The sequence below is a fragment of the Tarenaya hassleriana genome, unplaced genomic scaffold (assembly GCF_000463585.1).
Source record: "Tarenaya hassleriana unplaced genomic scaffold, ASM46358v1 Cleome3, whole genome shotgun sequence".
Taxonomy (NCBI): Eukaryota; Viridiplantae; Streptophyta; class Magnoliopsida; order Brassicales; family Cleomaceae; genus Tarenaya; species Tarenaya hassleriana.
The window spans coordinates 2,657,094-2,680,264 of NW_010966177.1; the positions used below are offsets into that span (position 1 = coordinate 2,657,094).

At 39.9% G+C, this 23,171-nt stretch overlaps 6 protein-coding genes across 11 annotated transcripts in view; 3 read left to right on the forward strand and 3 right to left on the reverse strand.

Annotated features, from left to right (window-relative positions):
- Window positions 1-1,292, reverse strand: part of LOC104818941 (sterol 3-beta-glucosyltransferase UGT80A2-like) — a 5,051-nt gene extending 3,759 nt beyond the window's left edge. For both annotated transcript variants that reach the window (XM_010548744.2, XM_010548746.2), the window contains exons 1-3: window positions 808-1,292; window positions 289-479; window positions 7-16 (exon numbers count right to left, since the gene is read on the reverse strand). In XM_010548744.2, coding sequence (XP_010547046.1) covers window positions 7-16; window positions 289-479; window positions 808-997 — 391 coding nt within the window. In that variant the 5' untranslated portion in view covers window positions 998-1,292. The remainder of the gene's footprint in view (window positions 1-6; window positions 17-288; window positions 480-807) is intronic.
- Window positions 1,293-2,755: 1,463 nt separating this feature from the next.
- LOC104818945 lies at window positions 2,756-8,857 on the forward strand. Of its 3 annotated transcripts, none has more exons than XM_010548753.1 (12): window positions 2,756-2,839; window positions 2,913-3,054; window positions 3,147-3,197; window positions 3,280-6,329; window positions 6,419-6,505; window positions 6,575-6,727; window positions 6,975-7,138; window positions 7,221-7,368; window positions 7,516-7,638; window positions 7,714-7,801; window positions 7,921-8,166; window positions 8,609-8,857. In XM_010548753.1, the coding sequence occupies exons 4-11, from the start codon at window positions 3,750-3,752 to the stop codon at window positions 8,115-8,117; spliced, it is 3,540 nt and encodes a 1,179-aa protein (XP_010547055.1). In that variant the 5' UTR covers window positions 2,756-2,839; window positions 2,913-3,054; window positions 3,147-3,197; window positions 3,280-3,749; the 3' UTR covers window positions 8,118-8,166; window positions 8,609-8,857. The 3 variants fall into 3 exon arrangements, 2 of the variants coding, with proteins under 2 accessions (XP_010547055.1, XP_010547054.1); XM_010548752.1 differs by having other exon boundaries at window positions 2,913-3,010; XR_772736.1 differs by lacking the exons at window positions 7,516-7,638; window positions 7,714-7,801; window positions 7,921-8,166; window positions 8,609-8,857 and having other exon boundaries at window positions 2,913-3,010; window positions 6,575-6,723; window positions 7,221-7,354.
- On the forward strand, window positions 8,609-13,135 carry LOC104818944 (3-ketoacyl-CoA thiolase 5, peroxisomal). 3 transcript variants are annotated; one of them, XM_010548750.2, is made up of 13 exons: window positions 8,609-8,667; window positions 10,466-10,542; window positions 10,636-10,720; window positions 10,969-11,095; window positions 11,223-11,321; window positions 11,419-11,492; window positions 11,578-11,685; window positions 11,774-11,851; window positions 11,917-12,067; window positions 12,169-12,265; window positions 12,361-12,484; window positions 12,574-12,682; window positions 12,796-13,135. In XM_010548750.2, the coding sequence occupies exons 2-13, from the start codon at window positions 10,508-10,510 to the stop codon at window positions 12,987-12,989; spliced, it is 1,281 nt and encodes a 426-aa protein (XP_010547052.1). In that variant the 5' UTR covers window positions 8,609-8,667; window positions 10,466-10,507; the 3' UTR covers window positions 12,990-13,135. The 3 variants fall into 3 exon arrangements, with proteins under 3 accessions (XP_010547052.1, XP_010547050.1, XP_010547051.1); XM_010548748.2 differs by lacking the exon at window positions 8,609-8,667 and adding an exon at window positions 9,803-10,107; XM_010548749.2 differs by lacking the exon at window positions 8,609-8,667 and adding an exon at window positions 9,807-10,107 and having other exon boundaries at window positions 11,935-12,067.
- Window positions 13,054-14,737, reverse strand: LOC104818942 (sm-like protein LSM5). The gene is made up of 4 exons (XM_010548747.2): window positions 14,628-14,737; window positions 14,345-14,468; window positions 13,435-13,507; window positions 13,054-13,267 (listed from the first exon to the last, which is right to left on the reverse strand). Exons 1-4 carry the CDS (start codon window positions 14,659-14,661, stop codon window positions 13,235-13,237), a joined length of 264 nt encoding a protein of 87 aa, XP_010547049.1. The 5' UTR covers window positions 14,662-14,737; the 3' UTR covers window positions 13,054-13,234.
- Window positions 14,738-15,696: 959 nt separating this feature from the next.
- LOC104818946 (TATA-binding protein-associated factor 2N-like) lies at window positions 15,697-18,137 on the forward strand. The gene is made up of 8 exons (XM_010548754.1): window positions 15,697-15,964; window positions 16,147-16,233; window positions 16,325-16,413; window positions 16,506-16,580; window positions 16,783-16,877; window positions 16,958-17,263; window positions 17,432-17,497; window positions 17,689-18,137. The coding sequence occupies exons 1-8, from the start codon at window positions 15,842-15,844 to the stop codon at window positions 17,856-17,858; spliced, it is 1,011 nt and encodes a 336-aa protein (XP_010547056.1). The 5' UTR covers window positions 15,697-15,841; the 3' UTR covers window positions 17,859-18,137.
- Window positions 18,138-18,801: 664 nt separating this feature from the next.
- LOC104820114 (cytochrome b561 and DOMON domain-containing protein At3g59070-like) lies at window positions 18,802-19,986 on the reverse strand. The gene has a single exon (XM_010550487.1). It carries the CDS (start codon window positions 19,984-19,986, stop codon window positions 18,802-18,804), a length of 1,185 nt encoding a protein of 394 aa, XP_010548789.1.
- Between the last annotated feature and the right edge of the window lie 3,185 nt (window positions 19,987-23,171).

The window sequence follows — 23,171 nt, forward strand, 5'->3', positions numbered from 1 at the left end:
GGTTCAGCAATTTAAGCTGCAAGTTTGCAAATTTCGTGAAGATTTTTCTAACATAAGGATCGAAAAGAAACCTAAAATGTTCAAAAAGGTTCTTTAAGCTATGTTTTTTTTTTTTGAAAAAAAGAGACTTGCAATGGCAAAAAGGCTGTAAAGAAAAATACTCAGGAGCGCAATGCTTTACATCAGACAACTATAAATGGAATATGTAAGACAGTCTGTAACCAAGACAAGGAAAGATGCTGAATTTGAACTGCAATTTTATGGAAAACACTCGAAATGACTCTCTACCTTCTTGTTGACAGAGATTCTGTCATCAAATATCTTTGCTGCATCCCCGGCAAGAATGTGAGGAACCCTTTGCCTCTCGGTCTTCGATTTGTCCAACCGAGGATGGCTCGAAGATGATTCCGCCTTTTCACTACATGAAGAACTCTCTGACGGCATCGTCCTCACCCGAACAATGCCTTTCGGACAAGGATCTGAAACATCAAACGTATGTACAGATCATCGTCTGAATATATTTCTTACTCCAATTATGCGAAGTCCGAATTCCAAGAACTTCTCCAGACCATAAATGATCTTCACCGGAGTTGAAGTATCATCCCCAAATCATCACAAGCCAATGGTCAAAATCTTGAAATTTGGCTTCATATAATAATCGAAAATTTTCTCGGCAAAAAGAAACCATAATCATTTCTACCAAACACTACTGTAGCTTCTACAACTCGGAGATTCAAAAGCCGAGAGAAAAACGAAAAAACAACTTCAAAACCGAAGCAAATACGAAATGGGCAAGAACAGACGAACCTGAAGTTTCAGCACCACTGGTGCCCGCGGTGGAAGAAGCAACAGTTGCCGCTTTGCTCTCCAACTCTTCGGAACCATTGATGCAACCACCGACTTCAATCTCCTGCTCGATCTTCACCGAAGCTAGTTCCGAACTCGACGAGGAAGAAGACGAAGACGACACAGAAGAAAGCCGACGATTATCCGCCATCGTATTCTCCGGCGGACGATCCAGATCCTCTCCTCGCTTACTTTGTTTCCCCTTATATACCCAACAAACAAGAACTAATCTTTTCTCTCTTTCCTGGTTTCGAATTCTCTGTAAGCGTGTTTGGAATCCTAGAAAGTGAGGGAAAAATAGTTAAAGAGGGAAAATATGCGATTCCTTCCTTCTTGCTTTTCTGAAACAGAGAGAGACAGAGAGAGAGAAGAAGACGAAGAAGCAGGTTCAAAATTGTGCGCCGACGCGTCTGTTTAAGGCTCGTGATGGTTCGCTCTCTCTTGGTTCTGGCTTAATTTTCGGGCCACGCGATATAAAACTGTCCGATTCATGGGCATTTTCGTCATTCGTCTCATTTCCCCTACGTCAAATCACATCCTCAGCATACAAGTAAATAGATAAATAAATAAATAAATAAAATTAATAAATAAAGATCCTTCAAACGCTGCCGTTTTAATACAGCTACCTTTCCGTCACTTCATCAATGTCTTTTTCCCTCCTGTAAATATTTGATTGTTGATAACTCTGTAAAATTAAAAATATAAAAATATTAAGAAAAAAGGAATTAAAGTTGTGGAATTCGACAGTTGGGTCACTTGTGAGATGGATTGTAGTTGCAGTCACGAGGGACTGCGAGCTAAGTTTAGCTGTCTGGTCTCTTTTATTTATTTTTAATTATAATGTTAAACTTGTATTAAAAGTTTTTGCTTTACAATTATATAAAATATTTTCGAAAGACAAATCAATTTAGTTTGCTTTCGTATTCTAAATACCAAGACAATATTTCTCAATTTAGATATTAATGTAAATCTAATTAAAATAATGTCGACATCATCTTGTACATTGAATTATTACAGTCACGTTTGAGATTCGTACGTCATTATTTTCATCTACTAAGCTCGTTTGGACCCATTTATTTATTAATACAATTAATGAAGCAACAAGAATATTAATTCCCTTTTTATAATCTTTTTATTTTTCTTATTATTACAGTGATAGAACCGCGCGCGTATATTTGTTTTCCAAACATAGCATCAAGATTGATATTATTAATTCGACAATGACAATTAAATGTATTACTAAATATATAAAATAACAAATTGGTCAATAATTATTAATTGTTTATATCACAACAATGAATTGAAATTTATATCACGTATTAAAATCTACAAATCTAATCAGCAACAACAGAAGGTTTTTATAATGTGTAAAATATGAAATATTATATAAAAACAATATGATTTGTGGTTTATAATATTATGAAATTTATTTTGACATCTTTTATACAATAATATTTACAATCACTTGGTTTAACTGGAAAACAAATCTCCTTTCTAACCCAAATTTGAATTTTCTAAAAATGAATGTTCGTTGAATTTATAGATTATAAAAAATAATATTTATAAGTTACATCCCGCCTCAGATCATCCGAATCTGACACTAAAATAATAAAAATTTTAAAATTATGACTTGCATTCCAAATTAATTGGGATTTCCACTTATTTTTCAAATCTGAAAATTAAACTATTTGTGTTTCCAAACGTCGTCGTTTAAATAGAGACCAGCAACGAATTACGGGTGAAAACCCGCCCGTTGCGTTACAAGTTACAACTACCAAATTTAAATATTACCGAAATATGTATTGTTTATATTGTCAAAAGGCGTTTGTTACTATTGGCAAATCACAATTTTAATTAAATAATTACAATAAATTATTTCTTTCTTTATTTTTTTTTTGGGAGTGGGGCATGTCAATGGCGCTTACTTCTCGGCATCATCGCTCTCGTCTCCTTCTGCGACTCTCCATGCTCGAGATTGCATTCTTCTGATACGGTAATTCATCTCTCTTCACTCTCTCTCTTCGCAGTTCTCGATTTCGCACTCAAATCTTCATCACTCTTCACAGGTCTACTTCTTCACCTGGATCGTTTATGTGTTCGTGTTGCCGATTCTGATGCGCAGTATCTGAAACTCGGTGATCACAACTTCGAGATTGCGAATACGGTGAAAACTGTGGTTACAACATTTTTCCGGAGGATTTTTAACTCGTTCGTGTTTGATTTTCGTGGTGGTTTTGATCGTGTCTGTTTCGTTGTTTCTGATCCATCCTTTTTTTGTTGGCGGATCACATCTTTTTCAGTTAGCCGCGTGGAGATTTGGAGCTGAGACCATAAATTTTGGGCTGAATTTGGTAAACCATGCTTAGATCTCTGGAGCAATAATGCTTTACTTGTGTGATCACTGTACAAATTTATTGTGGGGTGTTATTGTAGCTAAATCGATTCAATCGCCTTGCCTCCCTGCGTCTGTGGGCGATTATGGCCAGCCATATCATATAGGACTGATGTGGACTTGAAGGCTGTGAGTGCTGAAGTTCTGCCGTATTGTCTGTTCAGACTCTAGTGAGATCATTGGTTAAGCTGTCCGGTTTCTGCCGAGTTTTCCTTATATTTTGAAGACACAGGGCATAGAAGATTAGAAGATATATCAGGCAGATCTAGTGGTTCATGAAACAAATTTAATCGTAGGAGTGTCTTGTTGGGTGCTTCAATCAGTCAAGCCTTTTGAATCAATGTCACCACTTGATTCAAAAGGTCTGAAAGCTCGCTAGAGCTAAAGGAATAGCTGGTGAATTGCCTCATCACATCGATAAATCCTGAGAATTGTCTTCTACCAAGTTAGAGAGAATGCGAATGGGAGCATCTCTATACAAACAGACAGGGAGATTTCCTTGAATTTTGTAATGGATGTGAGAGGAACCTTGGATGTATCATCAGATGGTGCTCTCAAGCATAACAAGAGCTTTGATCGTGGCAATAATCGGGTAGATCAGCACGTGTACGAAGATCTTTCTCAAATTCTTGGGTTGACTAGGAATGGATCTAAGGGTCCTTCTGTTACATCTGTTTTTGCATCTCAGCAAGGATGTCTTCTAGAGCTTCAAAATGAGAGTTATACTGAAAAGTTATGTAGGGGCCTCAAGGAATGTAATGATGCTGAGCATATGCATAGAAAAACATTAAGTGAGTTGAATAGTGATCTCCAAAATGAGATCCAGAGTTCTGGTTCCACCATTTATTTATCAGAGAACACTGATAATGGATTAGGACTTCCGAGTGAAGCCCCTGCTTGCAAAGTGAAAATTCTCTGTAGCTCTGGAGGAAAAATATTGCCAAGACCAAGTGATAGAACACTTCGGTACGTAGGAGGGGACACTCACCTTATCTCCATTCATAAGGATGTTTCATGGGGCGAACTTGTGAAAAGAACTTCTGCTATATGCAAGCAAGCTCATGAAGTTAAGTATCAGCTTCCTGGGACGGAACTTGATGCTCTTATATCTGTGTCGTCTGATGAAGATTTGAAGAATATGATGGAGGAATACCTGGGCCTGGAAAGAACTGAAGATTCTCCTAGGCTACGGATATTTCTCATTCCTTTGGTCGAACTTCAAAATGCATCTTCCTTTCTGGTTGACAGTACTCAACTGGATAATCCTGATTACCAATACATTATTGCCATTAATGGCATGGTAGACCTTAGTCCTAAGAAGAGTTCTGCTGAAAACCAGTGTTCTGAAAGTGACACAGGTACTAATTTGGATCAAGATCCAAGTTATAAGAGACCTTCATCTGTTTCTCTGCTTCCTTCAGAGATCCTAGTTGATAGTGACACCTCGCATCCTGTTCATATCTCCCAAGGTCAGCAGCATTGTGTGCTTCCTGTTTCTCCCTCTCCATTTCAGGCTGAAGATTCTAATGGATCTCATTCACAAATTAATGGAATTGAATCCCATGCTGAAAGCTGTGACTCTTTGACCGCTGCTCTATTGTCACCAGATATCTCAAGCAGCGATGTTACTTGCAGCAGGCCCTACCAACAAGGAACAATAGATTTGATGAATGTTCTTCAGAAGATGCAGACATGTACTAGCCAGTCGCAGGAATTTGATGGAATGCAACTTAACTGTTCTGACCATAATGCTGATTTTGTCCGTCCTTTAATTGCGCAAAGTGGTGTTGGTAAGAATCGTAAGATGGAAGATTTTTCTGAGAAGTTGGTGTATAATCAAAGAACGTCTAACTTCACAATGCCAGGTTTCCACATAGAAGAGCCTATCAGTTTGCCTTCTGAATCCACCAACCATTGTGACACTCGTCAAGGAATCCCATACTCATATTCTGATTCAAAGCTGGAAGAGCATGAAAAACGATCTGCTTACTTTCAACAAGAAGGAACTAGTCCGTCCTCACCCTTAAACTTCTCCAAGTCACAAATAGATCTGTCTGATCTCAAAGTTCAGAGTGTTGCTTTAGATATCTGCTTGACAGGGCCCTTGATAACCCAACCTCATAGCAGTTGTGTTCCGCCGTCAAATTCATTTGCTGGAGATAAGACCATTTCTCACAGTGCCTTGATCAGTGATTATAAGCACCAAGATATTGCAGGTATTTCTCCTCAGGTAGAATCAATGGAGGCGTTGGTGGTGAAATGCAACCAGGCTTCGAGGGTGCAAGTTACTGACCCAAGTCAAGATCGCCGAGGACAGGACATGTTGGTCCCTGTATCTTCACAGGCTGATTTCAGTTCTTCTACAGGGCACAATGATATAGAGAAAACTTCCTCTGTATTCTATGATCGGATTACTGGCAAAGCACCTTGCACTTCGACTCTTACTGAAGGAATTGATGCTTCATGGACCTGGAATTCTGAAGTCGAGGGATTAGTATCAAATACTACATGTGAAATAAAGAACACAAATTATCTTGTTGATCTTTTATCTGGGACACCCTACGTTTCTGTCTTCTCAGAACCAAAAACTCTCCAGCTTCTTACGGATCAGAAGGATGTTGATTTTCTTAAACATACTCCGAAAAGTTCTGCTAACTCATATGCCTTAGAAATAGAGAATCGTTCTGGTCAAGGATCAAACTCAAACAGGAATGATGTGTATTCTGATCCACAGAAGCTGATAATAGACCCCAGATTCAATAGGGAGCTTTCTCTCATTGACAGTGATATTTTGCCTAGTTTTGGAGGAAAACATGATATTCAAGGTGGTGGAGATGATACACGGAAGTTTAATAAGGACCACGCTGACACAGCCCGGCAGCTCCTGCTCAAATCGCCTGCAGTTCCCGAGAATATTATCAGCAGCATTCCTCTTGTTGTTATAGCTCCATCAGCTTTTCCTGAAAGTTTGGATTTGACTAGTAAGAGTGAAATTCCATCTGAAGCTGTTCCTGGTTTTGAAGTTACGGGCAGTGAAATTATATCCCACAACACATCAGAGCTACATAAAATTCATGATCCTGAGTCTGAGGTAAGATCACACTAAAATATTTCAGGAGATGAGAATTATGATTTTCATCCACAACTTCCTCAATGCTCACATTCATCATGTTGCTGTAGGATCTCAAGAGTGCTGACCAAGGCAGGGATGAATCTGTTGATGATGCAATTGTAGCTGAAATGGAAGCCAACATTTACGGCCTGCAGGTTTTTATACCCCTCTGAAACACTAATATAGCGGTAAAAATCATCTTATGGACTATGTCTGTGTTGCAGATTATAAAGGACTCTGATCTAGAAGAGCTGAAAGAATTGGGGTCTGGTACATATGGCACTGTCTACCATGGGAAGTGGCGAGGTAGTGATGTTGCTATAAAGAGAATCAGGAAAAGCTATTTTGCAGGGAGATCATCTGAGCAAGATCGGTTGGTTGGTCTCCGATACAAATCTTGTTTATCTGTTTCTTTCACTGTTTTACCCTTCTTTTTCTTTGTGGGTTTAAAAACGAACTTGACTTCATTTCTTTGACATGAATTCCTATTGGTGATCAGTGTTGTAAAATGTAGAGTTCTTGGTTCTTTTCTTTCCCGGGGGATACAACTCTGTTTCAATCTAGATTTTTTGGTAAATTTGTTTCAATCTAGTTGTGAAACTGATTCGAATTTTACTTCGGCAGGCACAGGATTTCTGGAGAGAGGCACATATTCTTTCCAGGCTTCATCATCCAAATGTTGTTGCGTTTTACGGGGTAGTTCCTGATGGAGCTGGAGGAACCTTAGCTACGGTTACCGAGTTCATGGTCAATGGGTCACTCAGGCGTGCCCTCCAGAGAAAGGACAAGTAAAAATGACAAGCTCTCCTCAGCGGCCATTTGTATGCTTCATCATCTGTTGGTTCTTCTGACGTTAACATGGTTTTGCAGATACGTTGATCATCGGAAGAAGCTCATAATTGCAATGGATGCAGCTTTTGGTATGGAATACTTGCACTCGAGAAATATAGTCCATTTTGATCTAAAATGCGATAACTTGCTTGTCAATTTAAGCGACCCACACAGACCGATTTGCAAGGTACAGAAACACATTTCCCGTCGCTCTTCGCTTGATTTAATGCAATGCACAATTCAGATATATTTCGGTTCTTATACTGGAAATCACGAACCTTGCCAAGTCGGTTACCATACAAACCGATGCTCTTTTATCCTAACCTTTATGCAGGTAGGAGACTTTGGATTATCGAGAATCAAAAGGAACACGCTTGTATCTGGAGGTGTACGTGGAACCCTTCCATGGATGGCACCAGAACTGTTGAATGGTAACAGCAGCCGAGTTTCTGAGAAGGTAGTGTAAACCATCACCAAAACTCCTAGGGCATAGATTGATAAAAACGTTTGTATAATAATTCTGTTTCAACAGGTGGATGTCTTCTCATTCGGTATCTCAATGTGGGAGATTCTGACGGGGGATGAGCCTTATGCAGATATGCACTACGGTGCGATTATCGGTAAGTAATTCAATGATGATAGTGATGTTTATGCTCGAATCACACATTCATATTCTTTTCATTGTCATCATCTCATGTATGGATCTAATCATTCCAACGTGTTTTATCGGGGGAATAAGGTGGTATCGTGAAGAACACTTTGCGACCGGAGATCCCCGGAGATTGCGATCCCGAGTGGAAGAAACTGATGGAAGATTGCTGGTCAACCGAACCCGAGTGCAGGCCTTCGTTCACAGGGATAACCAACAGATTACGGAACATGTCCCACGCGCTTCGGACAAAACCTCAGAGATCGTCACATAACGAGGGTTCATGACTTGACGCCAACATCCTCGTCCTCGTCTCGTCTCTGTCTCAGCCGAGAGGTAATATATAAATACATGCACCTTTGTAACCTCAATTCTCAATTGCTTCATTATTCTCCTCTATGTCTATGTTTTCATTTTCACTGACGGATGCGGCTTTTGTTTCGGTGATGTCAATTGTCCGAACGTGCAAAGTTCTGGTTTCTTGTACGTATAATAACGTATACACGATGCTTAGGGTAGGTTATTTTTTTACATAAAAATAAATATGGGTTGTAATAGAAGAGGACAAAAATCGACGATAGAGGTTAGGTAGCGAAGCGAAGGGGAAGCATTTACGAGGGGATAGGTAGGGACAGTACATACATAGACGGGTAGGTACAAGGAGTGGTGGTAGTGTTTGCACTTTCCTCTTCCCAAAGAGTTTATTAATATTTGAACAGTCGCTTGCGGTTGTTGTTAGTTGTTACTTACCCTTCGCTTCCTCTTTTGTTATATATAGAAACCCTCTCCGATCGTTGTGTTCCAAACGTGGACGGAGAGGACGACTGCTACTGCATTGTAAGTCCCAATCTTATTTTTTCAACGCCCCATTGTATGTATTGTATAGTACGCTTCTATCAATTGTTAGGGTTTTGGGAATGTACGAGTCATCCATTGCAATATTCTGTAGTTTACATTTGATCGAGAAAAGAAAATTTGTCCAACCCATTTGGTTTTAACTTTTAAAACTTTACTGGTCCAACATGTGTATTTCTGCCCTTGTATGAGTTAATTCAAGAGCTTTATTATCTAACGATACATTTCTGTTATAAAATTTCGTGGGTAACGGAAATATATATATTTTTTTTCAATCATGAAATCTCAAATTTGATACCCTTTGATTAGTCAATTGAAATAACCATGGTGGATAAACACGAGAATGACCGTAATGAATACAAGGTTTGGGCCATATTCACCCTTTCAGACGATCGATAGGGCCACAAGACGTCATGTCTTTTTTGCATGGGCTTTCTGTAGAATTTCATACAGAGTTGCCAACAGCATCCAAGAGGAAAATTTAGTTGGCATATCATATTCATATTCATATTCATATTCAAGAATATTTATTTCTGGATGAATTTTGATTTAATGGTAAATTAAATATATATCGACATATTTTTCTTTTTACCGCAAAGATGTATAGATCGGGGTGTCAATTGTGGCCCGAGGTCCGAAGTCCGGCCTGGTCTAACCCGAAAAATAGCGGATTTCGGGCTGAGATTGTGAGGCCCGAAAATTTTTGGGTTTTTGGGCTGGGCTCGATTCGGATTTCGGGTTCGATTCGGGTCGGCCCGAAAAAATTCATTTTTTTTATAAAAAAAGAATCTTAAGAAAAAAAGAAAAAAATATATTAACAAAGAAAAACGTGCGGGCCGGTTTGGTCCGGTCCGGTCTAAGTCCGAGATCTATAGGATTGGGTTTTGGGTTTGATGGTATAGATCCGAAAAAAATTGGGTTGGCCCGAATCCGAACCCAAAACCCTCAAGCCAAGTGCGGATTCAGTCGGGCCGGCCCGATTGACATACCTATATATAGGTAGGCAAATGAATTGTCGTGTTAAGCCAAGGTTATATTGTACGTGCCAAATCAAGTTGTCGTTTTGTGGACGAATTTAACGGCAAAAAGAAACGGCATTAAATGTGGATCGACAAAAATAAACGAGACAAACAGCAACCTAACCACGAGCGAGAGCCAGTTTAACCGGGAATACTTTCCCATCTTTTCTCAAATCGCTTCCCGGAAAATCCACCAAGAGAACCATTCGCATTGTTGCATCTCCTTTGGAATTCTCTGCACACACACACGGATTTCTCAGTATTCATCTCTCGTGAGTGTCTGTGAGAGAGAGAGAGAGAGATGGAGAAAGCTATTGACAGACAGAGGATTTTGCTTCGTCATCTAAATCCAGTTTCTTCTTCTCTTTCTTCTCGTATAGACCATGATCCTGCTATTTTGTCTGTAAGTTTAGATCTTTTCCCCTTCTTTTGTTCTGTCCGATCGATTTTCTATATGGGTCTCGGTCGATTTTTTGTTTCAACCTTCCTGCATTTGTGTGGAGCTCTCTTCTCCATGCGGTATCCGTTGGAATTTCGTCATCGTCCGTAATTGTTCTCGTTCGGTTTCTTGATTCATATGTTTTAATCTCTCATGTTTTGGTTCATGGGAACCTGTGTTTTTTTAATAAATAAGCATTAGACTTAATCTGTTGTTGCTCGATTTGGGATCAAGAAGCATGCCATATCTGCTTAGAAAGCTTGTAAACGTCGAAGACCGGTGTTGATCTGTTGTCGAACGTGTATATAATCTTCTTGTTTAGGCTGTCAATTGTGCCGCCGGAGATTTCTCTGCTTATTCCCCGATGGCTGCCTTTGGAGATGACATTGTGATTGTAGCGTAAGTTGCTCTCCAGACAGAATTTGATGTTTCCTTTGCACTGTCACTGCTTTTTTCATCTCTGAATCGTCTGATCCTTTCCTTACACTTCAGGGCACACCGAACTGCCATCTGCAAGGCGAGACGCGGTGGTTTCAAGGACACACTTGCAGATGATCTTCTTGCTACTGTCCTCAAGGTTTGTTGATTTGGATTTTTGTGCTTTGTTGGCAGAAAATCCTGAACCTGGTCATGGCATAACGTAATTCCATATCAGTTGTATAAGAAAAAGAGCTCAAATGTCAGTTTATCCATTTGGATGCGCTTTATCCAAGGGATAGTATCCACAATTCTTCATGGCATTGAATAAAAAGAGCTCAAATAGCAGTTTCTAAAGCTTCTAATTTTTCATGATTTTTTTTTGTTCATGGGATTGATTGATTACAGGCAATGGTGGAAAGAACATCGTTGGACCCTAGTGAAGTTGGGGATATAGTTGTCGGCACAGTTATCGCACCTGGTTCTCAGAGAGCCATGGAGTGCAGGGTGGCAGCATATTACGCCGGTTTTCCCGGTACTCTTCTTTCACTGCTTCGGCTGATGCTGTTTGATTTCCTTTAGGAGTGTCCTACAGCACGTAGGCTGCAACTATCTGATGTTCTTCTTTCTTGGCATGCCCTTTGCCTTTGTTGCCTAACCAGACTCCGTGCCGATCAGAACTGTCAACAGACAATGCTCTTCAGGACTACAAGCAGTTGCTGATGTTGCTGCTTCCATTAAAGCAGGATTTTATGATATTGGTATGAAGCCAATGAGGTTTTCTGTTCTGCGCTGCATGTCTAAATTCATCGAAATTCGTTGCCTCTAAGCCAATGAGTATATGTTTGCCTGATGCAGGTATTGCTGCTGGGGTGGAATCTATGTCAACAGATCATGTGGCAGGAGGCGGATTTCGTGTCGTCAATCCAAAAGTATGTTTAAGCCGTTTCTCTGTGACATATAACTTCACCCAAGAAAGTGACGACGACGATGAATTTCTAATCTTGGTGAGATCAGGTAGAAGATTTTCCAAAAGCTCGTGACTGTCTGCTTCCTATGGGCATCACATCTGAAAACGTCGCAGAAAGATACGGAGTCACAAGGGAAGAACAAGACATGGCTGCAGTGAGTCACTTCCCCCCTCATAAATGGCGCTCTTTAGATCATGGAAATGTAAACAACATAAAGAGGTTAAACAACTGGTGAATAACAGGTGGAATCTCACAAACGTGCTGCGGCTGCCACAGCATCTGGTAAATTCAAGGATGAGATTGTACCTGTTTCAACCAAGGTGAAAATCTGCTCTTAATTTCCTTCTCGTCAGAATCCTTTTGAGTCCTGAGCTATAAGCTATAGCTGGATGGTTCTTGCAAGATTGTGGACCCCGAAACAAAACAAGAGAAGGCGGTCACGGTCTCTGTGGATGACGGTATACGCCCAAACTCAAGCATAGCAGATTTGGCAAAGCTGAAGCCAGCATTTAAACCTGGCGGTTCCACAACAGCTGGTATTTGCCAACATCCCACGTATCATGAAATTTCTGGGTCTTAACCCTAAGTGAGGCTCTCAGTTTTCAAACCGGGTTTTATCGGGCATATTTCATTGTAGGAAATGCTAGTCAGGTCAGTGATGGTGCCGGAGCCGTCCTGCTAATGAAGAGAAGCCTAGCTGTACAGAAGGGACTTCCCATTCTTGGAGTATTCAGGTGAATGCAACCGGGAAAACATCTTATCTGCTTCTTCCTTGTCTACACTTGGGTTGGGTTGGGTATCTAATATGAAGCCCTAAAATCACTTGCAGAAGCTTTGCTGTCACTGGAGTGGATCCAGCGGTCATGGGGGTCGGTCCAGCTTTCGCCATTCCTGCAGCGGCCAAGCTTGCAGGGCTTAGAGTTTCTGATATTGATCTCTTTGAAATCAATGAGGTAAAGGAATAATGGATACTTGGTTCTTCGACAACCTCATAGTTATTGTACTCTCCATTCTAACATTGCCAATGAATGTAATTATACAGGCATTTGCTTCCCAGTTTGTGTATTCCTGCAAGAAACTAGAGCTCGACAGAGAAAAAGTCAATGTTAATGGAGGTGCCATTGCCCTTGGTCATCCTTTGGGTGCCACAGGTACACGCGTATATATATACATACTGAAACCTATATATACACACACACGTAGATATATACACTGCATATAACTGAGATGTGGTGAAGCTGAAATATATATGTGACTAAAACAGGGGCTAGATGTGTGGCGACGCTGTTGCATGAGATGAAACGGCGAGGAAAAGACTGTCGCTTTGGGGTTATCTCAATGTGCATTGGCACAGGGATGGGGGCTGCAGCTGTTTTCGAGAGAGGAGATGCGGTCGATGATCTATCCAATGCACGGACTGTCAACCTCAACGGTCACTTGTCCAAAGATGCCAAGTAGAAGAACACAATCATGAGTAGGTTTCTGTGTTGTGTTCTTGCAGAGACTTGTGCTACAGAATGTGTTAAATCTAATAAATGTGAAGCTTTCATTGATTTGCAATGTATGACTTTAGATCATGAAACAATCTCTTGCAACTTGCTTGATCATTCACACAATAATGTAACCTAGATCTGCTCTTTTGGCACTTACATAGCCAATTGAGGAGAAATACAAGAAGTAATCAAAGATCATCACTAGCGATATCATTCTGCCTCTGGAGAGCCACCAGGAACCAGCTGCATCAGAAACCAAATTGACAAAGCGTTTTTCAGTAGTGTAAACGATTCACATGGTGATTTGTCAGTCCGAATGTATTCCTCGCAAGTGTATGCCCGGATTGTTAATATCAAAAAACACAAGGGTTTATAGAATCACAGAAAGTGAAGAGAAACGTCTGACTTACAATGGCAATGTTGTTGCCGTTAAGCAATATCTGATCGAGCTTTGTGATCCTTCTCCCTTCCGATGTAATCTCACTGCACAGTGAAACTTAGTTTCAGAAAGCCGGACATAAGATTGAAGCATGCAGAAAGATTGACGCAGAAATAATGTGAACAGCTAGATGATGTGAACAACTTGATTCAAGTCCCCAGAACAACGCTGTGTTTCTAGCTTTCAACCGGGGGCAAGATCAAAGCAGCAAATTTTTCAAGAAAACGGAACAACCATATACTCACTGAAGCTGTATATACACGCATATATCTAACCAGGAAATAAGTTATATCATCTACATCTAGCCTCTGATCTGCACATCTTCGACCACAAATAGATAGAACGTCAAAGCTGGAATTTATACTAACTCGGCATAAACACATTGCGTAAGTAAAAGTTCCAGAATAGTATATGCTGTAGAAACTGAGCAAGAGAAGATTGATTTCTACAAGTTTTTCCCTCTCTGGAGAGTAGAAACCTTAGTATCAGGGCATGAAATCCAAAGGTGAGTTCTTTCTCAATCTGTTTCCCTGTGATGATTCGACTACAACTGCTTGCAAGTCCATATCAAAGCCATATAATCTGATAAATCAAATAAAGTAGGAACTGAAACCTAAAAACCAACACTTGCTACTTGGAAACCTAAACAACTACACAAGCAAGACGCATTGCAACCCAAAACTATAGATTCACATTAATGTCGGTGTTTCAGCCCGAGCCCCACCTCTACAAAACCCTAATATCCGTTCCGCCGAGCAAATCAGGCCAGTCAAAGCACTTCAGACCAAACCGTACTCGCAAACCCAGAAAAGAAACATCCAGGAATCAAAGAGAAGATTAAACTCCAAAGATGATGAGCCAAAACCCTAAATCACACTTACTACTCGGTGACATCCTCAAGGACCATGTTGACGTAAACATCGAACCCTCGGAGAGTACCCACAAGCTCCTTGTCTCCTTTCATTATTACCCATATCTTCGATCCTATGCACCTGTCGATCAACTCTGCAAAACCCCACGGTTCCCCCACGAAATCGAGAACAAATAACAGACCCGAATCGCCGTCAGTTCGATATTCTCGAGAAATATCGGGAGAGAAACCATAATATCACAAAATCCCGAACAGGATAGATAGAGAGAGAGAGAGAGAGAACGAAATCCGACCTGATGGAAGAAGCTGCGATGGATTGTTCGCCATTATCGACGAGCGGAGGTCAAGTCTAAGCCTTTTTTTTTTTGAACTTTCACAGCGGTGGTGATTCGAGAACAAAATTCACTATTAAACAAGGGGTCTAGTGAAATGACTAAAACATCCTCCAGATACTTCACAATGTCATTATACATAAAGATGGCCACGTGTCAACGTAAAGCGGAGTCTCGGCCCACTACCTCGTACCATCTTAGTGAGAGCACATGGGCCAATGGCCTTATAAATCGGCCCCACGAATTGAAAAAGGATATTTTTTTATTTATTTTTTGTTTGTGTGTTTTATTACTCAATATATTTTTTTTATAAATATAACTTTAAAGGTACTAAAAATATTATTTAACATTATATTTTGAGAGTATGAGAAATATGAAATAGAATATGATAGGAATTGATAAGTTTTTGAAAATCACGAATTTAAACTTTTTTTAAAATTTGTTTAATCATTTTTATATTTTGCTTGTTGATCTTAAATAATTTAATTATTTGTTTTTAATTTTTATAATATTTTCCGATAATTTATAGAATTTTAATTATCATAGTTCGAATCGATCTATTTTGAATTCTAGCATGCCCTACTCATATTGATTAAACTTGTAGACAAAATTTGTTCTGATTTTTAAATTTAGATATACTGTATCTAAAAAAAATAAGAAAAAAACCAACAGTTGTGGTCGAGTGGTTGAGAGGTGACAAAATCATCCTCAAGGTCCTGGTTCGATTCCACTGGTGGGGAGAGATGTAATTTCTGGACTAAAATAGTCCATATACAAAGGTATTTCCGGATCTAGGGTGGATGTAGTCGGGTCGAAGGTCCGAAGAACCATCCTGGTTATAAAAAAAACGCAAAAAAAATTACGTAATCGACTATGAGCTCATCCATACGTGTAAGTAACGCGCCGCCTGAGCGCGTGATAAATTAAATATTCCCGAATCTCGGATCCGAATCCGAAATTGCCTGACCCGTATTTCAAATTATCGAATAAACTACTGCTTTGGGCCCTTTTGCCCACCGTCTCGGCCTTTCCCAATGCTCAAACATCTGAACTGAATGTGCGAAACCTAGGGTTTACTTAGGGTTTCTTTCTCTCTCCATCCATTTCCTCTCCCTCTCGAACCAGAGCTCTCTCTCTCTCTAGAATCCTAGGGTTTTCCGATTTCGACCGTCTCCATGGATAGGTACCAGAGAGTTGAGAAGCCGAAGCCGGAGTCTCCCATAAACGAGAATGAGATTCGTATCACTAGCCAGGGCCTTATCCGCAACTACATCAGCTATGCCACCAGTCTTCTTCAGGTACTATTCTACTCTCTCCCTCTCTCTTTCTCTCTCGCTTGGTTTTGTATTTGCCTCTTCCTGTCTGAATTTAGTGTACGTCTCTGCTTTTGGTGGTCTAAGGTTAAGATTGGCGAAATGCATTTGCAGTGTGATTAAGCTATGATCCTCTGTTTTTTATTTTCCATTTCCTGTATGTTTAGGAGAACCGTGTTAAAGATAAAGAGATTGTGTTGAAGGCAATGGGCCAGGCAATCAGCAAAACGGTGGCTATCGCAGAGATACTGAAAGTCGGTACTCTGTCAAAAATGTTAAAGAGTGTCCTCTATCTTCTTGTCCATTTTAGAAACCTAGCTGATAGTTTTTTTTGTCATGCTGCAGAAAAACGTGCCGCAGTTGCATCAAGACGTTGCCATCAACTCCACAAGCATTACCGATGTCTGGGAACCTATTGAGGAGGGTCTTATGCCGTGAGTGTCTTGTACTTTATTGTCCAAAAGTTTCTCTGACTCCTTTGCTTTTGCACTTTGATGGCTTATAAGTATGTTACCATTTGATGCAGTGTGGAGTTGACGCGCCATGTTTCTATGATTTCAATCACCCTTTCTATGAGAGAGCTAAACAAAGATTCTCCTGGGTGAGTTTTATTTTGTTTTTATCTCATCACTTTTGCTAATTCTGACTTGAAAACACTCTGTTACTGACTTTAGTCCTTCCTGCTTGAGTCAATCATCTCTGTTGCTTAACATGCATTATTATTGTAGCGTTATGTTTTTGTAGTCTGCTTCGTTCATGTACTCTAGTCTCTAGCTGCAATAATTGGTAATGTTTGTGTTCAGGTACCAAGCCCCGAAACAGACAGAACAATCAAAGCCTCAGTATCAGCCACAGCAACCAAGACAATCCCGTGCTCCATACAATACTTACAATGAAGGTGGTGGCTATGGATAACGTAAAGATTTTAGTGTAACTGATGTCCTTGTTATAACATGTATGCAAAAATGCGGCTTGTAGATTCATATGGTCAAGGGAGAGGTCGTGGGAGAGGCAGAGGGAGAGGCAGGGGGAGGGGTGGATATGGAAATTACCAAGGAAACGATCAAGGGGGCTATCAAGGAAACGATCAAGGGGGCTATCAAGGAAACGACCAAGGGGGCTATCAAGGAAATTACCGAGGGGGCTACCAAGGAAACTATCGAGGGGGCTATCAAGGAAATTATCGAGGGGGTTATCAAGGAAATTACCGAGGGGGCTATCAAGGAAGATCCCAAGGGGGCTATCAAGGAAGGTCCCAAGGTGGCTATCAAGGAGATTATCAAGGTATTGATGTGCTTTAATGCTTATACCGTTTATGCATATTTGGGTGCTCGTGCTTCATGTTGACTTAACTGCTTCCAAGAAACTGTGACATCAATGGGAAAAAGATATATGGCACTTTGTTGAGAGTGAATGTGAGTCATTATGTAACTTTACTGCTGTCCTAATCAGACAACGATGGTGGATATTCAAACTGGAATAGAGGACGTGGGCGAGGTCGAGGCTGGGGCTATCGTGGTAAGTAGAGTATCTTCAACTAATAAGTGCTGAAAGAGTATGGGACATAAATCACTGTCTATAGTGAGCATTATCCTTTCAACTGTTCCTCTGAATCTTGATTCAGCTCGTTTCGTTTCTTTTTTCTTCATTTGAAACGCATTTGTGAGAAGTGTCGGGTAATGAGGTTATGATTCTTGCTTCTCATAAAGGTACTGGATATCAAGGCGGCAGAGGTGGAGGGTACGGTGGGGGTGGAGGTGGGGAGTACGGCAATGGAGGAGGGCGTGGATACGGTGGAAGAGGCTATGGTCGTGGACGTGGAAGGATGGGTGGTGGTGGGGGTCGCTCAAGGGGTGGTGGTAACCAAAAGCAGGCTTAGTTTAAGCAGCCGGTATTGAAAATTTTCCTTTTGCTTTCCCCTTTTGGCTTCTTCTTATATAAATATATATATATATAGCTACTCGCCTTGGCTCTTATGGGGAAGTTGGGTTTTTTCTTTCCTTTTTTTTTTCCCTAAAAGACCTTAGAATTGGGGTACACAAATATCCATTTCATGAAAAAGAAAATCCGGGTTAAGGTTTTCTAAGGTCATTGTTAAATTCTCTGCGTGGCTCTTTTGTTCTTCCTTTGATGCACAAATTTAGCCCAACTTCTGTTATTATATGTTTCTTGTAATTAAATTTTTTTCCTTTTCTAAAAAAAAAAAGAAACCTCCCATCTAATTTTGTCTGTTTGAAAATTTTGTTTGGGCCTTGAAAACCTCTTTTAAGTGGGCTTGTGATGTTTCCAAATGGGCCTTGTGAATCTGGCTAATTCTGTCGACCGTTGACCAAGCAGTAAAACATAATCTTATAGCAGGAGCCAACGGGGGGATATTTTGTAACTTAAATCCGTATATTAAAGAAAAATTTCATGGTAATAATGGTGATGATGATATATATGTATCATCACTCCATGTCATGCCCAGGGTTCTATTTACTGGGAGTTTTGATGCAATTTATTGTTGCGATAAACTATTGTAAACTGAACAATCTCTTGATTTCACATGATAGCTAGCTACCGTTTCCACTGTACCATTGTCTGTTCCACAAATATTATGTATAACTCGCGTTATTTAGCATATCAAATCATTACTAATCGGATGACAGATTAATTCAATTCCAAAAATATAATTTCATTCCATAAAACAACTGTTAACAAATATCCATCGCAAAGAATATCTTCCGTGCGCCACGACGAAAGACTACGACTAATAGAACTACGAAATCCGCCAAAGGAAACTGAAAAGAAAAAACACTGAAACAGCATGTTCCCCTTATAGATTAGACTTCGATCGAACCGGCATCTTTGGCATTAGATCCTCGGCAGCAGGAGAAGATCCAGCCCCATTGCTTCTCGAACTGCACAATCTCCATCACGATCGCCACCAACCCCACGAACCCGATTGCGGCCGTGTAGACGATCCTCCACGTGTTCGCCGGTTGCAAGATAGCCAGACCTTTGTAGATGTTGTAGATGCTGAGCCCTATGACGACGTATCCGACCGCGTGGTGGTACCAGTTCCAGTATCTTCTGTACTTGTGATCCTTGTCCGGTCTTGCTTTCAGCGCAAGTATCTGCAAGAACCCTAGGATGAACAGCACCACTCCGATGATGGAATGCGGACCCAACCTAAATCCGGTGGATCTCCACATGAAGATTGCGGTTCCAAGCCCACCCGAAAGGCCGATGAAGTAACCGAGAGATTGGCAGATGACGTGAATGTAGAACCACATCGGATCTAACGTGTCGTAAGTCTTCATGTATCTGGCCGCCAATCCACCCAAAGGCATGAGAAATCCCCAGCTCACTGCGTTGATGATGCCGTGAGCGTTCTTCACACGCGACATGTACGTGGTGGGACCTCCTCCCTTTGAGGCGAGGACTCGACCTGACAGAAGATCCAAAGTCCCCATGGATTTGAGATGATCTCCTCCCATTGCGTGCATCCCAAGTCTCCCTCCTTCCAGGACAGGACCGTCTTGCCAGAGATGGTTGACCACCGTTGTGTTGGGTGGCAGAACAAGAGTGGCGAATATCGTCATCTCGCTGTCAGAAGAATACTCGGCGGAGATGTTGTTGGCTTTGAAACTGAGAGGCCCTTCTTGAAGGATGGTGGAATAGGAGGCGATGGGAGAGGTATAAGCACGCATCAGTCCGGTGGTTGAGTTTCTGTAAGCGACGACCGACTGAGCGCCCGACATGCCATGGCCTCGAGGGTTGATGGCCCATGACACCCAGCTCGACGGCTCCATCTTCGCATGTCTGTAAGCCACATCGAGGACGCCTGTCTCCTGGACGTAACTGAAGTGGATGAAGGAATCCAGGACAGGAAGATCGCTGCATGTACGGAAGGTTCTGCCGCCGGAGAAGACGCGTGATTCGCACGTTTGGACCGCCGAACAAAAGCTCAGGAGAGACAGCAGACACGAAACCGCGAAGAGGAGTTTCCAGGAGATCATGGACATGGTGATGATGGTTGATGATGATCGATGCAGAGATCTGGGAACGGAAGAGAAGAAGTGAGATGCAGGAGAGGAGGTGATGATGTTAGTTACCCTCTGCGTGGTTTATGTATATGTGTATATATAGGAGCAGTCGCGTAGATCTGCTTGGAGTATTTCTCTTGCATTTATCTTTCCATTTTCTTTCTACTTTACGCACGTTTTCTTCCCGTTTTATTTGGGGTCTGTGAGAAAAAAATATATTCGGATGAATGTAAAATAAATGCAGAGTTTAAATATTTCACAAAATGGAAACAATTATTTGATAACTTCAAAAAAAAAACCCGGCTTTTTAGATAACACGTGACTGTTAGAGATAAATCCCATAAAAATATATAAAACAAAGTTAAAAAAAATTAATAATTAGAGAAAACCCAAAAAAAAAATCAACTTTTCATAAATATCTATTCTATTTGTAATCTCAATTATTCGCTAATTCAAAGATAAACTTCATCTTTAAAAAAACTAGTTAATTTTAAAAAAACATTTAAAACTCCACTAATACAACAATCCAAAGAAAACATCAAAAAATTGTAAAAACATGTATGCGAAAAAAAAATATCGTCTGTGACTTAGAAGTAATCCACACGTCAATGGAATCTGAAATTTGATATCTGCCTGATCCAATACACGCAATAAACATAAAACATATGAACTGGGGGTGGGAGTTTTAGGAACCGGTTCGGGTTCGGGATGGGAATATATCGATTCGATTTTTTTGATTTTACAAAAATAGGTACCAATCGGTTTTTATATTATGTTCGGTTCGATTTCGGTTTTTGTTAAAAAAAAAAGATAAATTTCCTTTAAACATTTTCTGTTTTTCGGGATTTTTTAAAAATGGTTCAATTCGGTTCGATTTCGAAAAATTCAGTTTTCTAAAATTAATACCGTTCAGAAATTTAGAACGGCTCAAATCGGGAAAAACACCGTATTTTCGGTTCGGTTCGATTCGGCCGAACCCATCCCTAAATTATGTATGTATTTCAAGAGCAATTTCATCCAAAATTTATATATGTGTATTATATGCTTATTATTGCTACATAAAAAAACAAAGAAAGTGAATAAAACATTTGGAAAACAATTTGAAATGAAAGATTTAGGTGAAACAAAATGGATGACTATTGATAGAAATAGAGAAAGAGATATATGAGTAAATGGTTATGTCGCTATCACCGGTAAATGAAACGGTTAATTACAATTTCTGACGATTCCAAACGATTAGAAAACCGATTGATTGAACTCTAATTGCAACTTCACACTTGTGTTTCGATAGCATTTCGTGATGGTTGATTGAAAAAACTAAAATTCTTTTTTTTTTGAATAAAAAAATTAATATTTTTTTAATAATAAAAATAATTTTTTATTAAAAAATAAATTCAAATGATAAAATTTATATTTAAATTTTTTATTTAATTATTTATAAATTTAGTAGATATTTTTTTGTTAAAGAATAATAAAAATTAATTACAACTATTTAAAAATGATATATTAAAATCATGTCCTTTTTTATAATTTACATCAATTAGAGTCAATAGGAGTGACCATTTTAGATTTCGGTTCGGGTTCGTTTCGGTTACATTCGGATTCGGTTATAGAAAAACTATAACCATTCGTTTTTTATATAAACTTCGGTTCGGTTTGGTTTCGGTAAAAAATAATTTTTCAAAAAAATTATCGGTTTTTTGGTTATTTTTTTATTCGGTACGGTTTGGTTTAGATTTTTTCGGGTTTAAAAAAATTATAACCGTTCGGTTTTTATATTGGATTCGGTTTGGGTGAAAAAGTGAGCTATCGATCCTTTAGCCCTTCGAAATTTGAAGCTAGAGGTGTCAGAAAAGTTAGCACACGGATAATTGGCTTGTGGCAGCCAAACGTTCATAGTGACGTTGCTTTTGGTTCCATCGATGATGACTCTTCCTATCATTGTGAAGCAGAATTCAGCAAATGTTGAATTGTTCACCCACCAATAGGGAACGCGAGCTGGGTTTAGACCGTCGCGAGACAAGTTAGTTTTACCCTACTTATATTTTATTTGGTTCGGTTTGATTATTTGGTTAATAATCGGAATGGTCACCTCTAGTAGTCGACCATTCACTTCTAATCGCAACCACCAACAATCGCTGACAATAACAACTTATCAACCTATTAACCGTCCACAATCGCTAAGAAACGTACCGAAAAAGCTGACACCCACAATCGCAATCGCAAGCGCAGCTATAGAATTAGTCGGACCAATACTCACACGGGGCAAAATGAGTATTTGCTGAAAATACTTAATATCTGTGGCATGTTAATTAGAATCTAAAACTGTTCAGATGCCACAACAATACAATCAGTTGCGGCATCTTCTTCTTCATCTTTGTATCCGTACACGTAAAATTTTCTTGTGTTTGTTTTGATTTTACAATTCTTTGTTCGACCGTCGTGTTTTCTAGTCTAGGATCCATAAACTACAACTTATACACATCTGATACTGTACTATGCTTTATAATGCACAACAAATGCATAACTTTATGGTTTCCATGCACGTTGTAATTCGTATGTATATATATATATATATATGGGGTTAATGCAGGGGAATTAATTTTGGGTGGGCCGTGGACATATATGCAGCAATAGGAGTGCATACGAAGGGCAAGATGATGGAGAAGAACAAGGCTTGCAATCTGGCAATGTGTTCGATGAGGACGAATCTCGAGGATGTTCTTCGAGTTTAGGGTTTTCATGTTCGGAGGATTGTGGAACAAGGCAACGAGCTGCGGAGCTTCTGACTCAGCTGGAGTCTCTGTTGCCAAAGAAGCGGAGACATGAGGGTATTTTGGGAAACATCTTTGAAGTTGACCTAGTCAACGGACTTGACCAAATCATGGTTAACAGAAAGATTTCCAATCCTCGAGGAGATTTCCTCTTTTAAAAACCGGTTGGATCGTTGAAAGGGATCTCATTTTGCTTTTAGAAATCAGTTAGGTTGCCCCAACGCCAAGGAACTTCGACGTACGAGGTTCTGTTTCAACCGCCATTGTAGAAACCTTTAGCTCAATTTCATGTTTTAATTTCTTCTTGCGCTTATGATTAATAATATAATTTTATTCCATCAAACAACTCTTTAATACAGATATCCATCTTCCAACACGACGAAAAGATAA

What these genes read in the sequence shown, in the direction of transcription:
- LOC104818945 (XM_010548753.1), top strand. Translation starts at nt 3,750, where the DNA reads ATGGATGTGAGAGGAACCTTGGATGTATCATCAGATGGTGCTCTCAAG. An exon ending in TTCATGATCCTGAGTCTGAG is followed by an intron (nt 6,330 to 6,418) that starts GTAAGATCACAC and finishes ATGTTGCTGTAG; the next exon opens with GATCTCAAGAGTGCTGACCA. An exon ending in GCACTACGGTGCGATTATCG is followed by an intron (nt 7,802 to 7,920) that starts GTAAGTAATTCA and finishes CGGGGGAATAAG; the next exon opens with GTGGTATCGTGAAGAACACT.
- LOC104818944 (XM_010548748.2), top strand. Translation starts at nt 10,006, where the DNA reads ATGGAGAAAGCTATTGACAGACAGAGGATTTTGCTTCGTCATCTAAAT. An exon ending in AGCAGGATTTTATGATATTG is followed by an intron (nt 11,322 to 11,418) that starts GTATGAAGCCAA and finishes TGCCTGATGCAG; the next exon opens with GTATTGCTGCTGGGGTGGAA. An exon ending in TTGTACCTGTTTCAACCAAG is followed by an intron (nt 11,852 to 11,916) that starts GTGAAAATCTGC and finishes TATAAGCTATAG; the next exon opens with CTGGATGGTTCTTGCAAGAT.
- LOC104818942 (XM_010548747.2), bottom strand. Translation starts at nt 14,661, where the DNA reads ATGGCGAACAATCCATCGCAGCTTCTTCCATCAG. An exon ending in ATCGCAGCTTCTTCCATCAG is followed by an intron (nt 14,469 to 14,627) that starts GTCGGATTTCGT and finishes GGGGTTTTGCAG; the next exon opens with AGTTGATCGACAGGTGCATA. An exon ending in ACGGCAACAACATTGCCATT is followed by an intron (nt 13,268 to 13,434) that starts GTAAGTCAGACG and finishes TTTCTGATGCAG; the next exon opens with CTGGTTCCTGGTGGCTCTCC.
- LOC104818946 (XM_010548754.1), top strand. Translation starts at nt 15,842, where the DNA reads ATGGATAGGTACCAGAGAGTTGAGAAGCCGAAGCCGGAGTCTCCCATA. An exon ending in ATGCCACCAGTCTTCTTCAG is followed by an intron (nt 15,965 to 16,146) that starts GTACTATTCTAC and finishes CTGTATGTTTAG; the next exon opens with GAGAACCGTGTTAAAGATAA. An exon ending in ATTGAGGAGGGTCTTATGCC is followed by an intron (nt 16,414 to 16,505) that starts GTGAGTGTCTTG and finishes CATTTGATGCAG; the next exon opens with TGTGGAGTTGACGCGCCATG.
- LOC104820114 (XM_010550487.1), bottom strand. Translation starts at nt 19,986, where the DNA reads ATGTCCATGATCTCCTGGAAACTCCTCTTCGCGGTTTCGTGTCTGCTG.